Below are 19887 nucleotides of genomic sequence, written 5' to 3'. Positions count from 1 at the left end.
AGAAGCTGTCAGCATAGCGCTGAGTAGGTCAATGCGTGGCCCTGCCCTGCCGCCACCTTCCCCCCCCCCCCCCGCCTCCAGGCAGGCCAACTCCACCCCCCCAAGACCGAGACACCCCCCAAATCTTGATGGCCTGTTCCAAACACTGTCAGCTCTCCCTCTATCACTGATCCCACTTGCAGAGTTGTTGCAGGGCCCTCCACCCCCACTGATCTCTCTCCCATAGGCCCTAACCCTGCAATAGGCCCTGCCCTCTGGGTACTACCTGATGCCTGATGGGCAGTGCCAAGGTGTCTCCCTGGGCAGTGCCAGGGGGCCAGGCTGGCAATGCCAGGCTGACAGTGCCCAGGGGGCACCCCCCCTTACCCCTGACCTCCTGGGGCGCCTCCATGGCCCCTCTTCACTGCAGCGGGGTCGAGCCGCCAGTTCCCCAATACTGCAAACCCCGCTGGAGTGAACCATTCCTGGCTGGGGCTGGGGGTGGGGGGAGGGAGGCTAGCGGGCTCAGAGACTTCAGTCCCTGGCCCACTAATAGGATTTAAGTAAGGATTACAATATTCAAATCACTTTTGTGCTGACTTCTGCTTGAAATCCGGTGGCCTGAGATGAGCAGAGTTTATGGCGCCCAGCAAGGAGCCGCTAAATGGCCTCCACTTATGATTCCCGGCCCACTGTGCTGAATTGCCCCCAAAACGCTGATTAAACTTATTGCGGACATTTAATTTTTGGAATGATTGCAATATTTGATTGTGGTGCCAGTTCCTATTTTCTATGTATCTATACTTGCATATGTATTTCCTGCATTGACAAGCTATGGTCTGCAAGTTACAAGTTTTCAGTTCATTTCTGGGTGTCAACAGTGCAGCCACTGGTGAAATCTTCTAGAAGCTGTCCAATTATGGCTGGAAGCCAAGCGCAGGAGGCGTAGGCTCTAATCAGGCACTGAGATATGAGTGCACCCGGCAGCTTTCATTGTGGCTGAAGTGGGAATGCAGCTAAAGTGACTGGGACACGAGAAAGAGCAACTGATGGAAAGGAGAATGGGGCTGTAAGCACTAGAAAGTTTTTGTTTAACTTGAGCACTGACAATGGCAGCAGTCACTATGAGAGATTGCAGCAATGACATGCCTGTGTCCATTGGGGACCGTGATGTGAAGATGCTGGATTGGGATAAGCACAGTAAGAAGTCTCACAACACCAGGTTGGTGTTGGTGGTTGCTGACCACAGGCTTCTCGTTTCACCAAATAAATGTCAACTGTCATGTGAATTAAGGAGGCTTCTTTCTTCAGGAGAACTTAATGCCTAACTGAAGGACCCCCTCCCAGCCTCCACCCCCCAACCTGCCACCACTCACCAATGGCCCAGGATCCATCGCAATACTAGTTCTCAGATGTATGACTGACTGGCAGTTCTCAGGGACGATTTTTGCTCTGAAGATCCTCCATCCTGGCACTTAATTAAATGCCTGAATAACATAATTTGGTGGGTCTTCCCTAAAAGAGACCCCTGCTAACTCCATTAAATATTCCCCTCAGCTTGTCAAGACGCCCCTTAAAAATCACTATCGTATCTACTTCCACTACCTCCACCGGCAGCGAGTTCCAGACACCCACCACTCTCTGTGTAAAAAACTAGCCTTGTACATCTCCTTTAAACCTTGCCCTTTGCACCTTAAACCTATGCTCCCTAGTAATTGACTCTTCCACCCTGGAAAAAAGCTTCTGACTATCCACTCTGTCCATGCCCCTCATAATCTTGTAGACTCTATCACTCCTTGCCCTGTTATAAAGTCATAGAAGTATACAGTACAAAAAAAAGATCCTTCAGCCCATCGCTTCTGAGCCGGTCAAAGACAAAACACCCAACTACTCTAATCTCATTTTCTGGCATTTGATCCATAGCCTGTATGCCTTGGCATTGCAGGTGCACATCTAAATGTTTCTTAAATGTTTTGAGGATCTCTGCCTCCACCACTCTTTCAGGCAGTAAGTTTCAGATTCCCACCACCCTTTGGGTGAAAAAGATTTTCCTCGCATCCATTCTAAACCTACTGCCCTTTACCTTAAATCTGTGCTCCCTGGTCATTGATCCCTGCACCAAGTGGAAACGTTTCTTCCTGTCTACTCTATCTATGCCCCTCACTGTATATATCTCAATTACAGCCCTCCTCAGTCTTCTGTGCTCCAAGGAAAATAACCCCAGTCTATCCAATTTCTCTTCATAACTAGAATTCTCCAGCCCAAGCATTATCCTGGTAAATCTCCTCTGCACCCTTTCCAGTGCTATCACATGCCTCCTATAATGTGGATTCCAGGACTGCCACAATACTCTCGCTGTAACCTAACCAACATTTTATATAATTCCAGCATAACCTCCCTACTCTTAAATTCTATGCCTCGGCTAATAAAGACAAGTATATCTTCTCAGCCCTGTTATCTATCTGTCCTGCGACCTTATACCAAAGTCCCTTTGATCCTTGGTGCTTCCAAAGGTTTTGCCATTCATCATATATTCCCTTGCTTTGTTTGTCCTGCCCAAATGATCACCCCACGCTTATCTGGGTTGAATTCCATTTGCCACTGCTCAGCCCATCTGACCAGACCTTCTATATCCTCCGCACAATTTACCCTCCCAGCAATTTCTCTGGCGGTGGCTAACCACCACTGCCAAGAGAAATGGCTCAGTATGAAGCATCAGTAGACAATGAGTCAAGAACCTGACTTCAGGCAGAACACAAATGAAAGAAGAAAGAGCAAAAAGCACCAATATCAGGAACTCAGCAGTTTACTGTTCCTAACTTCAAGCTGCGGTTGTGCAATTAGTAGCCTATATAAATCTTATATGCAGTTGGTAAAATGCATTCTAATCTTGATACATTTAATACAAAAATATATAATGGTGACATAATAAAAGACCACAGAATTTATCCCAGTTGATTCACAAGAAGGAAGGAGAGTGTGCGTGTCTGTATTTGTACAGCATGTATATGCACATGGTTAAATGCATGCACAACACATCAAACCTTCTCCATTTCTTTACGCATCTCTGCTTCTGTTGCCTTTAGTTTCTGTTTGAGTTCTCCAATATTAAGTTCCAGCTGGGTATTATGTTTATGAAACAGTTCCAATTCAGTTTCCATCTGTAGAGAGATTCATGGAAAAATATGGTCAGCAGCCAAACCAAGATAAACTTTCCTAAAGAAAGATTTTATTACCTTTGTTCCCAATGACTGAGATCTTTTTGCTTGTCAGCTGCAAGAGACAATCTCTATATGACTATATTTCAGTGGTTAACTTTATTCATTAAATGTGACTAATATGGCACATGATAGCATACCATTTCTAACAATCCTAGATGCCATTTTGTGATTTATATTTACCTTGTATCTTTTAATGTTAAAAAGTTTTATGTCCCACATTGTAGTTTGCCTAAAAGAGAGTTTTTATTTATGTAGGCATTGTCTGGAATGAGGTACTAGGTTATGGAATATAAAGTTTATTTATTTATCACAAGTAGGCTTGCATTAACATTGCAATGAAATTAGTGTAAAAATCCACATTGTAGGAGGATGTGATGGCCTATTTCTGGGCTACTATGGGATCTTTTGGAAGGAGGGGATGCTCCTGAGTTCCTTGTATTGAGAATTTTTAAACTGTTAGGCTGAGGTCAGAAATATCCCAATTGAGTATAGAGAATCAGAGCTTTCTTCTGAGGTATGCCCTAGAAACTTGAGTTTACAAAAGCAACATGAGGCAATTCAATTTTATTTTCTCACTATGGAGCAAATGGAGCCATAATGTGGTATGCCTGGAATCACAAAGTTGTCGACTTTTGGAACAAGTAGCCTGCTTGTCTAGACAGCGCTGAAACGGCCAACGTCACAAACTATAAAAAGTAGCTGACGAATTGGGGTGAATGTGTCCCCCGTTGTAATTATAATAGGAATAATAGGAAGCAGAGAGAAATGGTCAATAGATATCTTTTGGGCCGGAGGAAGGTTTATCATAATGTTTCCCGGGGTCAGTATTAAGACTCTTGCTTTTCCTGAAATTTATTAATGATCTAGACCTTGGTGTGCAGGGGATAATTTCAAAGCTTGTGCATGACACAAAACTTGGAAGTATTGCAAACTATGAAGAGAACAGTATAGAGCTTCAAAAGGACACAGACAAGTTGGTAGAGTGGACAGATAGGTGGTGGATGAAGTTCAATGAGAAGTGTGTGGTGATGCTTTTTGGCAGAAGAGGCAAACATGGAGAGACAATATAAAATACGGAGTAAAATTGTTAAAGGGATGCAGGAACAGAGGGGCCTTGATATAAGTGCATACATAGATCATTGAACGTGGCAGCACAATGGAGAGAGCACTTAATAAAGCATATAGTATTCCAAGGTTTATTACTAGGGACATAAGATATAAAAGCAAGTAAGGGAAGTTGAACTTACACAAGACACTAGTCGGATCTCAGCTGGAATATTGTATACAGTTCTGGGCAACACAGGATGTGAATGCATTGAAAGGAGTGCAGAAGAGGTTTACAAGAATGGTTCCAGGGATGGGAAACTTTGGTCATGAAGCTAGATTGGAGAGGTTGAGGACTGTTCTCCTTGGAGAGAAGGCAGCTGAGAGGAGATTGATAGAGATGTTCTAAATCATGAGGGTGCTGTTAGAATATATAGGGAGAAACTGTTCCTGCTCATAAAAGGATCAAGAATGAGAGAGCACAGATTTAAAGGGTAAAAGAAGAAAATGTGATTTGAGAAAAAACTTTTACATGCAGCAGTTGGTTTAGGTCAGGAGTGCACTGCCTGGAAATGTGATGGAGGCAGGTTCAATTGAGCCATTCGAGGGCATTAGATGATGATTTGAATACAAACAATGTGCAGGAGGACAGGGGAAAGGCATGATGCCCTTTTGGAGAGACAGTACAGAAATGATGGGCCAAATGGCCTTCTTTGCTGCAACAATCCTGTGATTATGATCTTTTAGAACATTGTTAAGCAGAATCAAGCAAGCAATCCCAGAAGTCTGGTCTCCCCAAATGCACAAGGAACTGGCACATGCTCCCTCAAGGAAAACCACTGTTAAAGTAGAAGCTTCAAACAGACATTTTATCCATTATTGCCATATGTAGAGGACCTATCTCATTGGTTTCTGATGTCGGTAAAGAGTGCCTTTCTATTTCCTTTCCTTACATGGAAGGTAGCACAATTCCAGCTGGAGATATGCATACAGTTCCTGCTCACCACAATGAGGGAATAGGAAGGTAATGAATGCCCAAAGAAAGGATACTGAACAGCTAAATTTAGCTTCCAGAGAGAGATAAGGGGAAATATATGTTCATTAATTACAGGTACAGGTGATACTATAATAAATAATAGGCAAGTGTCAAATTTGTTAATTGAATGCATTTTTACAACGGAGGTAGTAAATTGAGATACTGCCTGCTGTTTGAGTGACTCCTTAAAGAGAAATCTCATGGCAGTACAAGAAGATCATAAAGTTCTCTCAATCAGCATTCTAACACCACCCAAAAACAGATTTGCTGATTGCTTATCTTGTCATTTTGGAACCTACTTTTGTCCAAGTTGTCTGCTACGCATGCTGACGTAACATTTCAATGCTAATTAATTGACTGTAAAGTGCTTTGGAGCCAAGAACATGATAAATGATAACATAAATGCAAGTAATTTCAATCATTTTCCCATCTGTTCTCTGAAAACTCACTTGCTGTATTTGCTCTTTCATTTCTTTTATATCATTTTCTCGTGGTTCAATCTGTCTTTTCAGTTCTTTAATTTTGTAATCCAGGACAAATTTAAACTTCTCTAATTCTTGGTTCTTCTTCTTGAGGTCATAGATGCGCTTTTCCTGTACATGAGCAGAACATTAGATTAATTTTTATGATTGTAACACTGATTATAGTTGCCATTTCCTTCTAACATAGGATTTGAAAGATATCTTCTGAAAACTTTCAAATAACTTCACCGCTCTTACTTGATTTTCTATACTGCAATTAGGCTTACAGTGACATACTTTAAAAGGGTTTCTGTTTGCATGTGGCGCTACACTTAGGATAATACTGGTGTAGCATATTTAACTGTTTGACGTGATATTTGCTAAGATCACCACAGTACTATCCAGCAAGGTTTATAGCATTATTCAGTGGCTGGACTTCAACTGGATTAATTGGAGTTCTTCAACTTTTGTTACATCTACATTATATACCGTTTATTTTTTTCTGTGTCATATTCCTGTAATATTTACTGGCATATACATTTTGAATGAGCTGAGGTTTATGGAAGGTGAGAGATGGGAGGCAGGGTGGAAAAGCATTGAGATAGGTCTGGAAGTGGTCTTATCTTGTCATTTTGGGACCTACATTTGTCCAAGATGTCTGCTGTACGTGCCGATGTAACATTTCAGTGCTAATTAATTGACTGTAAAGTGCTTTGGAGCCAGGAACATGATAAATGATAATATAAATGCAAGTCATTTCAATTATTTTCCCATCTGTTGACAACAACATGGACAATTCAACAGCACTTTATTGAAGCAGGGGCAGAGATAGATAAGATATAAAATCCAAAGCTCAACTGTAGAAAGCTGAAATTGTTCAGCCTGAGACAACAGCAAGGGAGAGAAGTGGAATTGATGACAAAGCTACAGTGTATGTGTTTTGGGCCAGGGTGATGACTTCAGTCTTTATTTAACAGAAGCAAATCTTGGCTCATTCAGGTTTGGAAAACTGACAAACATCGGAGTAACTGAGATAGATTGTGGAGAAGTAGGGCTGGGATATGGTACACTTGTTCCTGTGTCTTTGGATGTTATGATGTGGATATGCCGGCGTTGGACTGGGGTAAAGCACAGTCTGTGCTTTATATGCTCTGTCTGAGACCAGAACTGTCCATTCACCTGACAAACGGACAAACCCCGAGGGCTTGTGAGTTTGCTGTCAAGTGAATCGGTTGGACTTGAACCTGGTGTTGTCAGACTTTTTACTGTCTTTGGATGTTGTCACCAATGGAAACAGGACAACCAGTTGCTTTATACTAGCTAATGTATAATATATTATGAGGGTCAGCTATTCAGTATTTGAATTATATTTTTTGTACAGAGTATTGCAAACCTCTTCATGATATTTTCCATTTCCTACCCTATCTTATTTCTCAGATTTTATGATGAGGTACACATTTCCATGGAAATTTTATTCAGTTGCTCTGATTGTTAACACTTTTTAACAGCACACTTCATTTTATCTTTTTTTTTAAACTCAAAAAAGTAAGGGGTTTTTTTAAGTTGGAAAATTGCACAGCAGTTAAATACTTCCTTCAATAGCTTTTTCTTACATTGACATTAGAACATAAGAACATAAGAACATAAGAAATAGGAGCAGGAGTAGGCCATCTAGCCCTTCGAGCCTGCCCCGCCATTCAATAAGATCATGGCTGATCTGTTGTGGCTCAGTTCCACTTTCCCGCCCTCTCCCCATAACCCTTAATCCCCTCTCTTATCAAGAACCCATCAACCCGCTTCTTAAAAATATTTAGCGAGGCAGCCTCCACCACTTCAACGGGCAGAGAATTCCAGAGATTCACCACCCTTTGAGTGAAGAAGTTCCTCCTCAACTCCGTTCTAAACCGCCTCCCCTTTATCTTGAGGCTGTGCCCCCTAGTCCTACTGTCTTTTTTGAGCGGGAAGAGTCTCTCCACCTCTATCCTATCCATCCCATTCATCATCTTATACGTCTCAATGAGATCTCCCCTCATTCTTCTAAACTCTAACGAGTACAAGCCTAGTTTATTCAGCCTCTCCTCATAGCTCAATCCCCTCAACTCCGGTATCAGCCTAGTAAACCTCCTCTGCACTCCCTCCAGGGCCAAAATATCCTTGCGCAGGTGCGGCGCCCAAAACTGCACACAGTACTCCAGCTGCGGCCTCACCAATGCCCTATACAGCTGCAGCAAGACCTCCCTACTTTTATATTCAATCCCCCTCGCTATGAAGGCCAGCATCCCATTTGCCTTCCTGACCACCTGCTGCACCTGCAAGCTGGGTTTTTGCGACTCATGCACAAGGACCCCGAGGTCCCTCTGCACCGTCGCCTGCTGCAGTTTTTCGCCACGTAAGTAATAGTCCTTCCTACCATTCTTCCTACCAAAGTGGACCACCTCACACTTGCCAACATTAAATTCCATTTGCCATTTCCTGGCCCATTCGCCCAGCCTATCTAGATCCTTCTGCAGACTCTCCACACCCTCCGCACAATTTGCCTTTCCCCCAATCTTGGTGTCATCAGCAAATTTCGACACCCTGCACTCGGTTCCCTCCTCCAGATCATCTATATAAATGGTAAATAGCTGAGGCCCCAGCACCGACCCCTGGGGCACCCCACTAGTCACCAACCGCCAATCTGAATAGCACCCATTGACCCCCACTCTCTGCCTCCTATTTGACAACCAATCCTCTATCCACGCTAACACCCTACCCCCAACTCCATGTCCCCTGACCTTCTGCAATAACCTCTTGTGAGGTACCTTGTCAAACGCCTTCTGAAAATCCAGAAAGACCACATCCACCGGCTCTCCTCTATCCACTGCCCTAGACACATCCTCATAGAACTCCAGTAAATTTGTCAGACAATCTACATATATCTTTTGCACAATTGTGCATTTCGTTGCTATTGTGTTAACTCTCTTATGTAATAAGCACATTACAGCTTCTACCTTAGCTCCCACTTATGCAGTTTCATTTTGTCTTGCTCATTTCCTCTCAGCTTCCTCACCTTGTCCTGGATAGTTTCATCACGTTCTAAGATTTCTTTCTTGAGTCCTTGGATGTCTTTCTCCAGTGATCTGATAACTCCATGTAGCTTCTGGTGTTCACTTTTCAGCTTCTCAATCTCCACCTGCTTGTCTTCAATTTCTTTCTGCAAACTAGTAAACTGAGAAAGAGAGGAATGAGGAAGCAGAGATAAGTAAAGACTCTAAAATCATCAGATGCCAGCATCACAGTCAAGGGTCAAACATGGATTGGAAGCGATGGGAAAGAACAAATGATTAAGCTAACATTTCAAAAGGAATTTTGCCTTTATTCAGTTGTGCCAGATAAGGAAAAAATAGATTTACAGTATGTTAGTGAGAACAGGATTGGGTTTAGGGGATCCCCACATTCAAATGGCTTTCTAACACACCAGCCTGTATTTCCTTTCTCTTATCTCATGAGGGAGAGTTGGAATTCTACCTACTGGCCCGAACTTGATGTGACTCCAAAGACATTTAATTTGAAAGATTTTAAAAGTTTTTTTTAAAAAATGAAATCCTCTAGTATTTTTCTGCAGTTTTAATACCTTTTTTCTCATGATTCCTGTCTCTCCCTTCAACCGGAGATTTGCCTCTTTCTCGTCTCTCAGATTTCGTTCATATTTTATTTTGATGTCCTGAATCTCACGGTCAGCATCCTCTTCTATTTGTTTCCTTGTTTCATCTGATTCTTTAATCTGTTGTTTGGACTCTTCCTGCAACTAGATAATTTAAAGGTAAATCAGCACTACAACAGTCAACTGAATAAAACAATGCATCAATACAACAATATTAAACACAGTCATTTTTGCTAGTAGTAAGGCACTTTTTTCAGAGACAATCCATAGTGTTTTCAGGGTCCTGTTAATTCCTGATCCATGGGCTTCTTCTGACTTACCTGTTCAATAAGCATTCCCTTCTCCTGGAGTTTGGTCTCATAATACTCAGTTAACTCCTCCAATGCCTGGCTCTTACTCTCATCCATTTCATTCAATTGTCTCTCATAATCTTCCTGCATTCGTTGGGATTTGAGTTGCAGCTCCTGATATTTCTCATATTCCAACATCAGTTTCTGGTTGTTTACGCTTTCTGAAATTGTAGTGCATTTCAAACTAAATTTATACATTTTGTGGGAGGAAATAATGAAAGGTTCATTCTGGCCTTCATAGTACTATACCACAAGTCTATTGTGCACATTGCCATTAAGGACAAAGACTAGACTGTGCAAATGAAGTTAGATGATTATCACTATGTGCTTACTAGCTGATAGGAGACAGGAATGAAGGCATTTTATATTCATCATGCGTACATGATCTGTCTGACGGTCTTATAAGGAACAAGTAAGGTAGATAGAGAAAAATCTATTCTCATTCTGTGGGATGCCTGGGACTGGGGAACATGGTCTATGTATTAGAGCCAGAATTTTCAGGAGTGAAATTAGGAAATGTTTCTGCAGACGAAGGGTAGTAAAAGTTTGGAATTCTCTACTGCAAATGGCAACTAATACTAGATCAGTTGTAAATTTCAAATCTGCAATTGATAGGTTATTATTATCCCAAGGTATTAAATAATGTGAAGCAAAGACTGGTATTTGTAGTTAGGTTGCAGGTCATTCACAATCCCTTTGAATGGCTGAACAGGCTCGAGGGGTTAAATGATATCTTTCCCTTCCAGTGTTTCTACGAAGGACCTGACTAATATTTTAATCTATCCTTTATCTTTACAGATGCTGGAAGGTCTAGTGCCTAGTCTCAATATTTTATAAACATTTTCTTTGTAGTTAAGAACAGACTGATTCTGACAACTCAGTGTCAAATGATTGCCTGTCAGCACAGAGTGGACACATCCTGAAAATTCTCTCGATTGGCTGAAAAGTCTTTGGTAACAAGAAGGAGTCATAATGGATGAGTGTAAGTCAAAGTACTGACTACCAGCAGATGTTTGCAGGCTGACCTGTGGTAGTAAGATGATGCCTGTCAAAAAAAATTTTGCCGGACTGGCAGAAATGAAACCCTGTGATTGCCCTCTGCTGGCAAAATACTGTGATAGGTAAAACCATAGACATCGTGCATGAAAAATAAGAGGAGAAATTAGAATACTGCTACTAAGTTATATTGCTGTGTTCGGGTTGGGACTAGTTTCTAAGTAATAGATCAAATAATTAATTCAATCAACTCAGTGAACCATCTGTAGCATTTATCAGTCATGGTGTTGGAAGTAGCTTTTGATTTAGATTCCACAAGCAGCATGCTCTTTACCTAATTCCTCAATGTCTTTTGCATGTTTCTCCAGGGTAACTATTGAATCCTCCTTATGTTTTATCTCAATCTTGTCTTTTTCAGTCTTCAAGACCTACAACAGAACACAATATTTGATTATTTTGAGAGTTGGATAAACACCAGAAATGCATCTCAGGTTTTATTTAATACAAGGGCAGGGATTGCATTCTTTGGGTAATTGTGTAGGAATAGTCTGACAAATTGGAAAGATATAACCCTTCACCAAATGGATCAATATTGTCTCATTAAAGAAGTCTTTTCCAAATTTGTTCATGTTGCAGGCGCTCTTTTTTAAAAAAAAATCCCAACTCTCCCACGTAAAGGTAAAATCAATGTTTAAGTCCTCTCTAATCGACTCTTTTGGTACATAACATTTCAACTTACTTTCCAGCAGAGTCAATTTCTCCATATTTATATTAATATGAATCCCAAAATATGTCTCATGTATTTCCACAAAACTTGTCAAGATACAAATTAAAAAGCAAATGTGTAATTATTATGTCGTGGCACACTCTTGTGCCATCAAGAGACTTTAGACTGTCTTAAGAACAAAAAATATTTATTGAAAAGAGAGACTAGTAATAGGAGTTGCAGCTCTAGGTTGCCCTGGAATCGTGCTCCAAACTTTATCATGTTAACTACATGGCTGCTCGATGATTCTGCCTGAAAGAGGACTTCACACTGAGGTATGATCACTTACACTTGGTTCCCCATTGGTTTCTCAAGTCAGGTGGCTCTCTTCTGCTGTGCTCTCTTAAAGAGACAGGCATCACATGTACAACAGTGATAAACTGAAAACTTGAACTATGAGTGCTATAGATAATTTTTCAACAATACTTTGGACGTGATTTTATTTTCTGTTCATATCACACTCCAACTGCTGTGAGTCGGAGAATTTGGCAGCCTTCCAAATTTCCATTTACTGTGGCGAGATGGGAAAAATCCCACCAACATGAATGGTGGTAAGATTCTGGCCATTATGTTTACGCTGTGTCCAAATGCCCAAGAAACCATTATTAATGTCTGCTTTTTTAACCTACCTGGTTCTTTGTTTTCAGAGATTCCATTTCTTGAATAAATTTCTCAGTTATTTCTTTGATTCTGTCACTGTAATTCATGTCCTTTAGTCTGAGTTGGTATTCATTCTCCATCTTCAGTTCTTCGACTCGGGTTTTCAACTCCAGCGTCAGTTGGTTCTGTTGGGAGAGAGGAAATAATTTTCTGCCATCAATTTAATCTTAATCACAAACTGTACCATTAGCAACGACCTTAATCAGCAATACAAACCGAATTATTAGTGCTAAAAATGGCTTTTCCATAATACATGAATGTATTTTGTACCTTTAAAAGGAAAAGGAAAAGAAATTTCAAAGTCCTTCAGAGATTTGGGGGAATAGGATGAGGAGAGACAATGAAGGGATTTAAACGTGAAAATTAAAATTTTAAATCTGAAGTATTGGGAAATGTGGAACCAATGTAGGTCAGTGAGGAGTGGGGTCATGAAAGAAAGATGGTGGGGTAGAGGTATGCCCGAATTAGATCACGCCAAGAGTACTGTGTTCAGTTCTGGGCATCAAACTTTAGGAAGACAATAATGGCCTTAGAGGGGGTTTTGCATAGGTTTACCAGAATTATACCTGAATTCCAAGGGTTAAAATATGAGCTAGAATTATACAAACTAGGCATGTATTCCTTGGGCAGAATTTTCCATTCTGAAAATAAGACCGGTGGTGGGAGTGAAAGTCGGCTGACCTCACATGGAGAGTGGGCAGCTGAACACATAAGGCTGTGCACTATTCAGAGGGTTAATTATGAATCCATGAAGACAGCATTGAATCTCATGGTGGGGGCTAGCAGTAAGTGACTTGCCCTGCTGTTACTCCATAAGCTCTAACATCTAGGCACCATATTAAAATGGCATCCAATTTAGTCAGCAGGCTGTCTCCACCTCTGCTGCAGATGTCAAAGCTGCACCCAGACATAGTGATGGGGTTAGAAAAATGAGAAGTTATTGAATGCACACAGTGACCCAGTACTCCATCCATTGTATATACTTCCAATTTTTATATATTCATTCTGCTTTATTCCTTCTCCAAGTCTCATGGATTCAATGGATATTCAAGTGATACAACTGCAATCCACAGCACCACATGTCGCCAAGGTTACTATGCATTCCAAGGATGACTATCGTTGGGGCGGAAGATGGCTAAAGCATCTTTTGAGATCCTTGTGAGATTTCTGATTTCTCTTGAGATGTTCATGCTGAGGATGGTTTTGTACCATCCCCTGCATCACATGCTGAAAAGAGTCTTGACTGTGAAAACTAATCATGATCTTATTCCTCCTGGAACCTTGTGGTTATGAGGTTGCTGTAGACATGCCTGCAACATCATGCCCATGCATGGCAATCTCTGATCTGAATCTTTGCCCTCTTCAGAGTCATTTCCTTTCACATCTTCCTCATCTCAGGCAGTGTCTCACCCCGTCAATGTCTCCCAAATCATCCATCCTTTGCAGCACAAGGTTACACAGGGCTCAGAAAACAATGATAATGCAGAAGATCCATCGTAGTGAGTATTGGAGAGCTCCATCTGGCTGGTCCAAACATCAGAAACACATCTTCAGGAGGCTAATTATTCGCTTGATCAGGATCCTTCTGGGGGATGTGCTGCATTGTACCTCTCCTCAAATATATTCCATGGTGTAATTAACCAGGCCTTTGGGGATACTTTTTCTCACCAAGGAACCAAATTTTTAAGTGTAAAAGCCCCTCTAAGGTCTGTTGATGACTCCTTGGCATCTGGCACGTACTTGAGAGATCTGCTTTCAGTCATAAATAATGTGCACGTTGCGAGAGTAAAATTCATGCTGGATCTTCTGCATTACCATTGTTTTCTGAGCCCTGTGTAAAATTCTTTTCTGTTAATGAGTCCAACAGTCTGCTGCGTGGCAGCTCGCAAGGCCATATGTGTGCAGTCGATAGCACCCTACACTTATGGGAAACCTGAGATCATTGTGGATGTCCACAACTTTGGCAATCTGGCTAACTTCACCCGCTTGGACTGCATATAATGATGAGCTTTATTGTAAAGGACATCTGTCAATTCCCTTACACATTGGTGCATGGCTGAACATGAGATTCTGCCAAGGTCCTCAGTGGATCCTTGGAAGGATCTTGTGGCAAAAATAGTTTTGTGCACTTTCTGGTCTAATCCTATTCCTGTGTACTAATTAGGACTTTAGTGTGTGACAGGATCCAGGCCTGTCCACCTTGGCACACCATCTCCCTCTACTAGAGTCTGCTAGCCTGGTCCACCAAAATTCACAATAGACTGCACTTCCCACTTCCCCATCCAGCTGCAGTGAAGATCACTTTTGGGAATTGGATGCAGTGTCAGTAGTGGCCAAAATCTGTTGGCCACTCAAAGCCTTAATTTCTTCTTTGCCCTCAGGTTAGAAGTCCTGCTATGACCCAATTAATGCCCCTGAGTATTACATGGCTTTTGACCATTCTGAAATGACACTGGATGTGGTTCTTGAATCTAGCTCCAAAATTTTAACCAAATAAAACTTAACAGTGCTTGAAATAATAAACTTAATACCAAAGACATAAACATTTCAAGATTGCTTTAAATACATTGAATAAAACTAATTTGCCTCAAGATAAAATTATAGCAAATAATGGTATATATTCTTAACTGAAAAGTGGGTTACCATTTTACTGCAAACCAGGTCCTTGAAATTTTCAACTGATGTGGAAAAAAAGATCTTAAAACTAAATTTCTCTTGGAAAATTCTTTGTTTCCGAGCATGCACAGTCCATTTCAATGTTTATGATCAATATACTTTACCTTCTCTTTCAAATCCGATTTTGTGATCAGGATTTCTTCAGCATGGCCAACTTCTTTGTCTCGTTTCAGTACCCGGCCCTCTTTATCAATTATCTTCCAGAACAGAAGGCATGCATCCTCTGAAGCCGTTAGCAAGTACTGGTCATCGAAGGTAACCATCATCTATGCAAAGAAAAAGAGCTGTCCATTATGAGGTAAAGGCAGTGTTGCAAGTATTTATAAAAGTGCGCACTCATTGTTTTCTAACATCTTGCTCAGAGAAATGACTAACAGGGTACTGTGAATTCCATTGTACACTGTAGCGGATGTGGTTGGTGACCTGGTATCGCCTGGGATAGGCTTTCAACTATACATTATAAGACAGGTTAGTAATGTTCAAAAGATTGGAAAAATTAAGGAGACAAACAAAAGAATGACAGGTGGATTTTGTGATTCGGGATATGATACAGGAATATATTACACAATAAGTTGATGTCTTTCAGCAAAGATGGGAAAACAAAGCATTTTGACATCCAATCTTGGAAGGTTTGCTGCAAATTCCCAGCCGACTGAAAGTATTAAGAGCAGAAGTTGGCCATTTGGCCCATTGAGTCTGCTCCACCATTTAATTATTTCTCCTTCCTTCTTTCATGGAACATGGACATTGCAGGCAAGGTCAACATTGCCTATCTCAAATTGCCCTCAAACTGAGTGGTTCACAAGGCCATTTCCGTGGGCTGAGTAAATTGAGGATATATTGTCCAGTGTTTAGAACAACGAGACATGATCAAATTGAAACATATAAGATTCTGAAAGAGCTTGTCAGGGTAAACATTGAGAAGCTGTTTTCCCTAACTGGGGATTTTTGAAAATGAAGGCACAGCCTAAATGCTTTGACTATTTATGACTGGGATGAGGAGAAACTTTTCACTCAGAGGACTGCAAATTTCTGGACTTTCTTACTCCAGATGCTTGTGGATGTTCAGTTAGTCAATACATTTAAGACTGTGCTCAAAATAGGTTTTTGGTCTCTGTGGAAAGGGTTATAGGGAACAGACTGGAAAATCGAGTTGAGGCAGATCAGCTATGTTCACATTGAAGGGCACAGCAGGCTCAAGGGCCTAATGTTATACTCTTGCTCTTATTCCTTATGTTAAACATGTACCGGATTATAAATTATTAGCTGTTGTTTTAATGCTTATGAAGAATATTAGTTCTTTCTGACAGCAGTTAAATTCAAACTAATATGTCAACTCTGTTTCTAGTTTAATCAACATTAGGTTTCTAAATTTCAAAAGGAATGTCAAGACAGATTTAGAACATTTTGACATTCTACCTTAGTGATTGGCCCAGCATGTGCCTGATACTCATTCCATTCTGGCTTTACAGGTAGTGGGATTTTCATACTTCGTACTGCCCCACTGGCAGTGCCTAGGAACAACATTCGCCCAGAATGTGACATAACAACACAGGTGTATGCAACATCGTTCGACGGAACTTCCCGAATAATCTGAATAGGCAGGAGGAAAACACAGGGGAAATCATTCAGGGGGTTTCAGTCATGGAAGAACATCATCTGCGAAATATGAAGTTTCAACCTGAAAGTTAGTTTCTTTCTAGTTTAGCAAGTTACCAAGTTGTGGAGTGTAGAATAATGTCAAAACAGAAAGTAGATTTCACGAGGAGAGGTGCATTATTGAGCTTAATTCACTAAAATTAAACACCCTGGAAATCGCTAGGACTTTACACAGAAGAGTAAGTTATGCCATCTTTCAGCCATATAAAATAAATACATTGCTATTAGAACAGCATGCCTTTCTTTGAATCTAGTGTTTGAAAACAAAACCAAAATGAATTGTGTTTTCTCTTTGGAATGAAATTTTAACTTTGTTTCCTGAATTTTTGTTACTGAGAACAGGGTTACAGAGTCATCAGTAATGGAGCAGAAAAATACGCTCACTGATTAGTTCCCACTCAAATAATGCATTTAGTGCAGTAGTTCCTTCATATTTGCAAACATGTCCAATATCATGTGCTGCTTTGCCTTTGTGTAAGTCCAATAATTTGCTTGCAAGTTTTAATGAATTCTACTGACAAAAAAATGTCATCCAGAATTTAGAATCAGCTCTAGCTTGGACGTGCAAAGTGACAGGAAGAGAAGGATTCTGAAGGATAGTCCAGTTGACTCTTTATCATTACGCGAAACCTTCCTTTATAATCACATGTTAATGTGGCAAGTTGTCCGTATCATACAATGGATAACCATTATAAACATTACATTGCACAAGCCCATTTTATAAATGCTAGCTGCTCATCCACATGCTCCTTCCTGAGGGAAAAAGTGAAAGAAATGTCCCTCTTTTTCTGTTCTTCTTGTACACTTGCTTGACTCCTATTCAATCTTTCCGCCTCCCTTTCTTTCTGTTTTGCTTTTCAATAATTCAGACTTTGTCTTCTGTTTTTCACCTCCATACCTCCCTTTCTTTTTCCCTTTTTCCTCAATTATATTTTATATTAAAACATTTAAAAATTTTAGATGATCACAAACACACATCATAACCTCTTTGATCCCTTAGTTTGATGATATTTTCAGAACACCACAAATCAGATGCAATATGATTTTGTGCTATCTTAAAAACAGAACAGATAATAAAAGAGTAATGGCTTCTGGTAAAGTGCTTAGATAAATTTAAAAAAGTGAATGGAAAAACCTGAAATTTAATGATATCTTAGTGATTTAGTTAGCTTTAACATATCATTCTATGATTGATCGTTGATCCATAGGATTTGAGATAAACAATCAGTATTCTCAAAAATATGCAACCTTTGTTTTGACTGTGTATTTCGAATTTAATACTCAGTGTTGTGGCAATATTATGCAGATTTATATTACAGCGTTCAAAATAACAAAATATGGCAGTCATTGACTTACTCATCACTTCTTTTTTTTAGAAAACTGAGCATTGAGAATCTTGTGACAAATGTCAAATGAACAAGATTTTCATCTATTTAATCTTAGAACAATGAGGTAAATTTCCCCAAAACCTTGGACCTTGAGTTATGTGCATGTTATGCATGTTACAATATAAAAGCAAGGAGGTCTTGCTGCAACTGTACAAGGCACTGGTGAGGCCGCAACTGGAGTACTGTGTGCAGTTTTGGTCCCCTTATTTGCGTAAGGATATATTGGCCTTGGGGGAAGTACAGAGAAGGCTCACCAGGCTGATACCGGAGTTGAGGGGGTTAGCTTATGAGGAGAGATTAGATAGACTGGGCCTGTACTCACTGGAGTTTAGAAGGCTGAGGGAGGATCTTATAGAGACTTACAAGATAATGAAGGGGCTAGATATGATAGAGGTAGAGAGATTCTTTCCACTTAGAAAGGAAAACAGAACTAGAGGGCACAGCCTCAAAATAAGGGGGGGGGGTGCAGTTTAGAATGCAGTTGAGGAGGAACTTCTTCACTCAAAGAGTGGTGAATCTCTGGAATTCTCTGCCCATTGAAGCGGTGGAGGCTACCTTGTTGAATATATTTAAGTCATGGGTAGATAGATTTTTGATAGACAAGGGAATTAAGGGTTATGGGGAGAAAGCGGGAAAGTGGAACTGATCCACTTTAGATCAGCCATGATTTTATTGAATGGCAGGGCAGGCTTGAAGGGCTAGATGGCCTACGCATGCTGCTATTTCTTATGTTCTTATGTTACCTCAGGAGTAAACAGAACTTCCCTTTCATATTCTACACACCTGGGAATCAGTAATTTCCTTCAAAGTTCGGTCAGACCCCACTGCAAATATGGTTTTACTGTCTGGTGTGATACAAAGATCAGTATAACTGCAAGACTTCAGCACACACTCAGATTCTCGCTTTCCGCTCAGTGTATTCCATTCATACACTGCACCATCCATACCACAGGAAATCAATTTACTGTCATCCTGATTCCAGATAATGGCACGAATCTGTATGAGGAGGAAATGGATTTACATCAGTGTATAATTTTGCAAGTGCTCACTCTATCACGTATGTTACAATGTTCCAGTGCATTCTTTTGTACAAATAACACTCATTTTCTTTTTACTCATGCATGGGCTGACAGCTCTCCATCATGGTTTTGACATGCTGCAATTTTTTTAATGGAATTGGCAAGCAGGATGTGTTGAGTCTTCCTCAAATGGTGAGGCTGTCATTTGGCATGTTAACAAATTAATCTTCAGCTCAGGTAGGGGTAGCTCACAATTTTCCATGTGAACCAGATGAAGGGAAGCCACCAGGGGCACACAGATATGAACAGCCCATGGTGGAGGGAGGGGGTTGCCCCAGCAATGCCCTGTCGTGATCCCCAGGCACTGCCCTGGCAGTAGCATCAATAAGAAGTCCCACAACACCAGGTTAAAGTCCAACAGGTTTATTTAGCAGCACAAGCTTACAGAACACTGCCCCTTCATCAGGTGAGTAGAAGCTGTGTTTATAAACAGGGCATATATAGACACAAGTTCAATTTACAAGATAATGGTTGGAATGTGAGATCCTTACAGGTAATCAAGTCTTAAAGGTACAATGTGAATGGAGAGAGGGCCCAGCACAAGTTAAAGAGATGTGCATTGCCTCCAGCCAGGGCAGTTAGTGAGATTTTGCAAGTCCAGGCAAGTCATGGGGATTTACAGATAGTGTGACATGAATCCAAAATCCTGGTTGAAGCCATCCTCATGTGTGCGGAACTTGGCTATCAACGTATGCTCAGAAATTCTACGTTGTCATGTGTTGGAGGACGCTTATCAGTAGCATCGGTGCCGGGGGAAGTGCTTCCGCTGGTGTGGCCCATGGAGATGGGGGGTGCCCTATGTGTTTGGAAGGAGGTTCCCCATGTTGTTGGGGCTGGGGTTTCTGTTGTGTATGTGGGGGACAGTTCTCTCTGTACATGTGGGGAGGGAGCGTGGGTTTGCCATGTGCGTGTGGGAGGTGGTTCTCTCT

General features: G+C 41.0%; 1 protein-coding gene across 1 annotated transcript in view; it reads right to left on the bottom strand.

The window, feature by feature from the left end:
- Positions 1–19887, bottom strand: part of cfap57 (cilia and flagella associated protein 57) — a 67847-nt gene that overhangs the window by 23077 nt on the left and 24883 nt on the right. The window contains exons 9-18 of the mRNA XM_080195299.1: positions 18663–18875; positions 16252–16425; positions 14937–15098; positions 12126–12281; positions 11065–11158; positions 9705–9895; positions 9355–9528; positions 8791–8949; positions 5730–5873; positions 3024–3140 (exon numbers count right to left, since the gene is read on the bottom strand). Of these exons, the coding sequence (XP_080051425.1) occupies positions 3024–3140; positions 5730–5873; positions 8791–8949; positions 9355–9528; positions 9705–9895; positions 11065–11158; positions 12126–12281; positions 14937–15098; positions 16252–16425; positions 18663–18875 (1584 nt within the window). The remainder of the gene's footprint in view (positions 1–3023; positions 3141–5729; positions 5874–8790; positions 8950–9354; positions 9529–9704; positions 9896–11064; positions 11159–12125; positions 12282–14936; positions 15099–16251; positions 16426–18662; positions 18876–19887) is intronic.

This window comes from Carcharhinus amblyrhynchos, chromosome 9, assembly GCF_965287045.1.
Source record: "Carcharhinus amblyrhynchos chromosome 9, sCarAmb.v2.hapA, whole genome shotgun sequence".
NCBI classification, from domain to species: Eukaryota; Metazoa; Chordata; class Chondrichthyes; order Carcharhiniformes; family Carcharhinidae; genus Carcharhinus; species Carcharhinus amblyrhynchos.
Note: the sequence above shows the minus strand (reverse complement) of the source record. Positions and strands in the feature narration are given on the sequence as shown.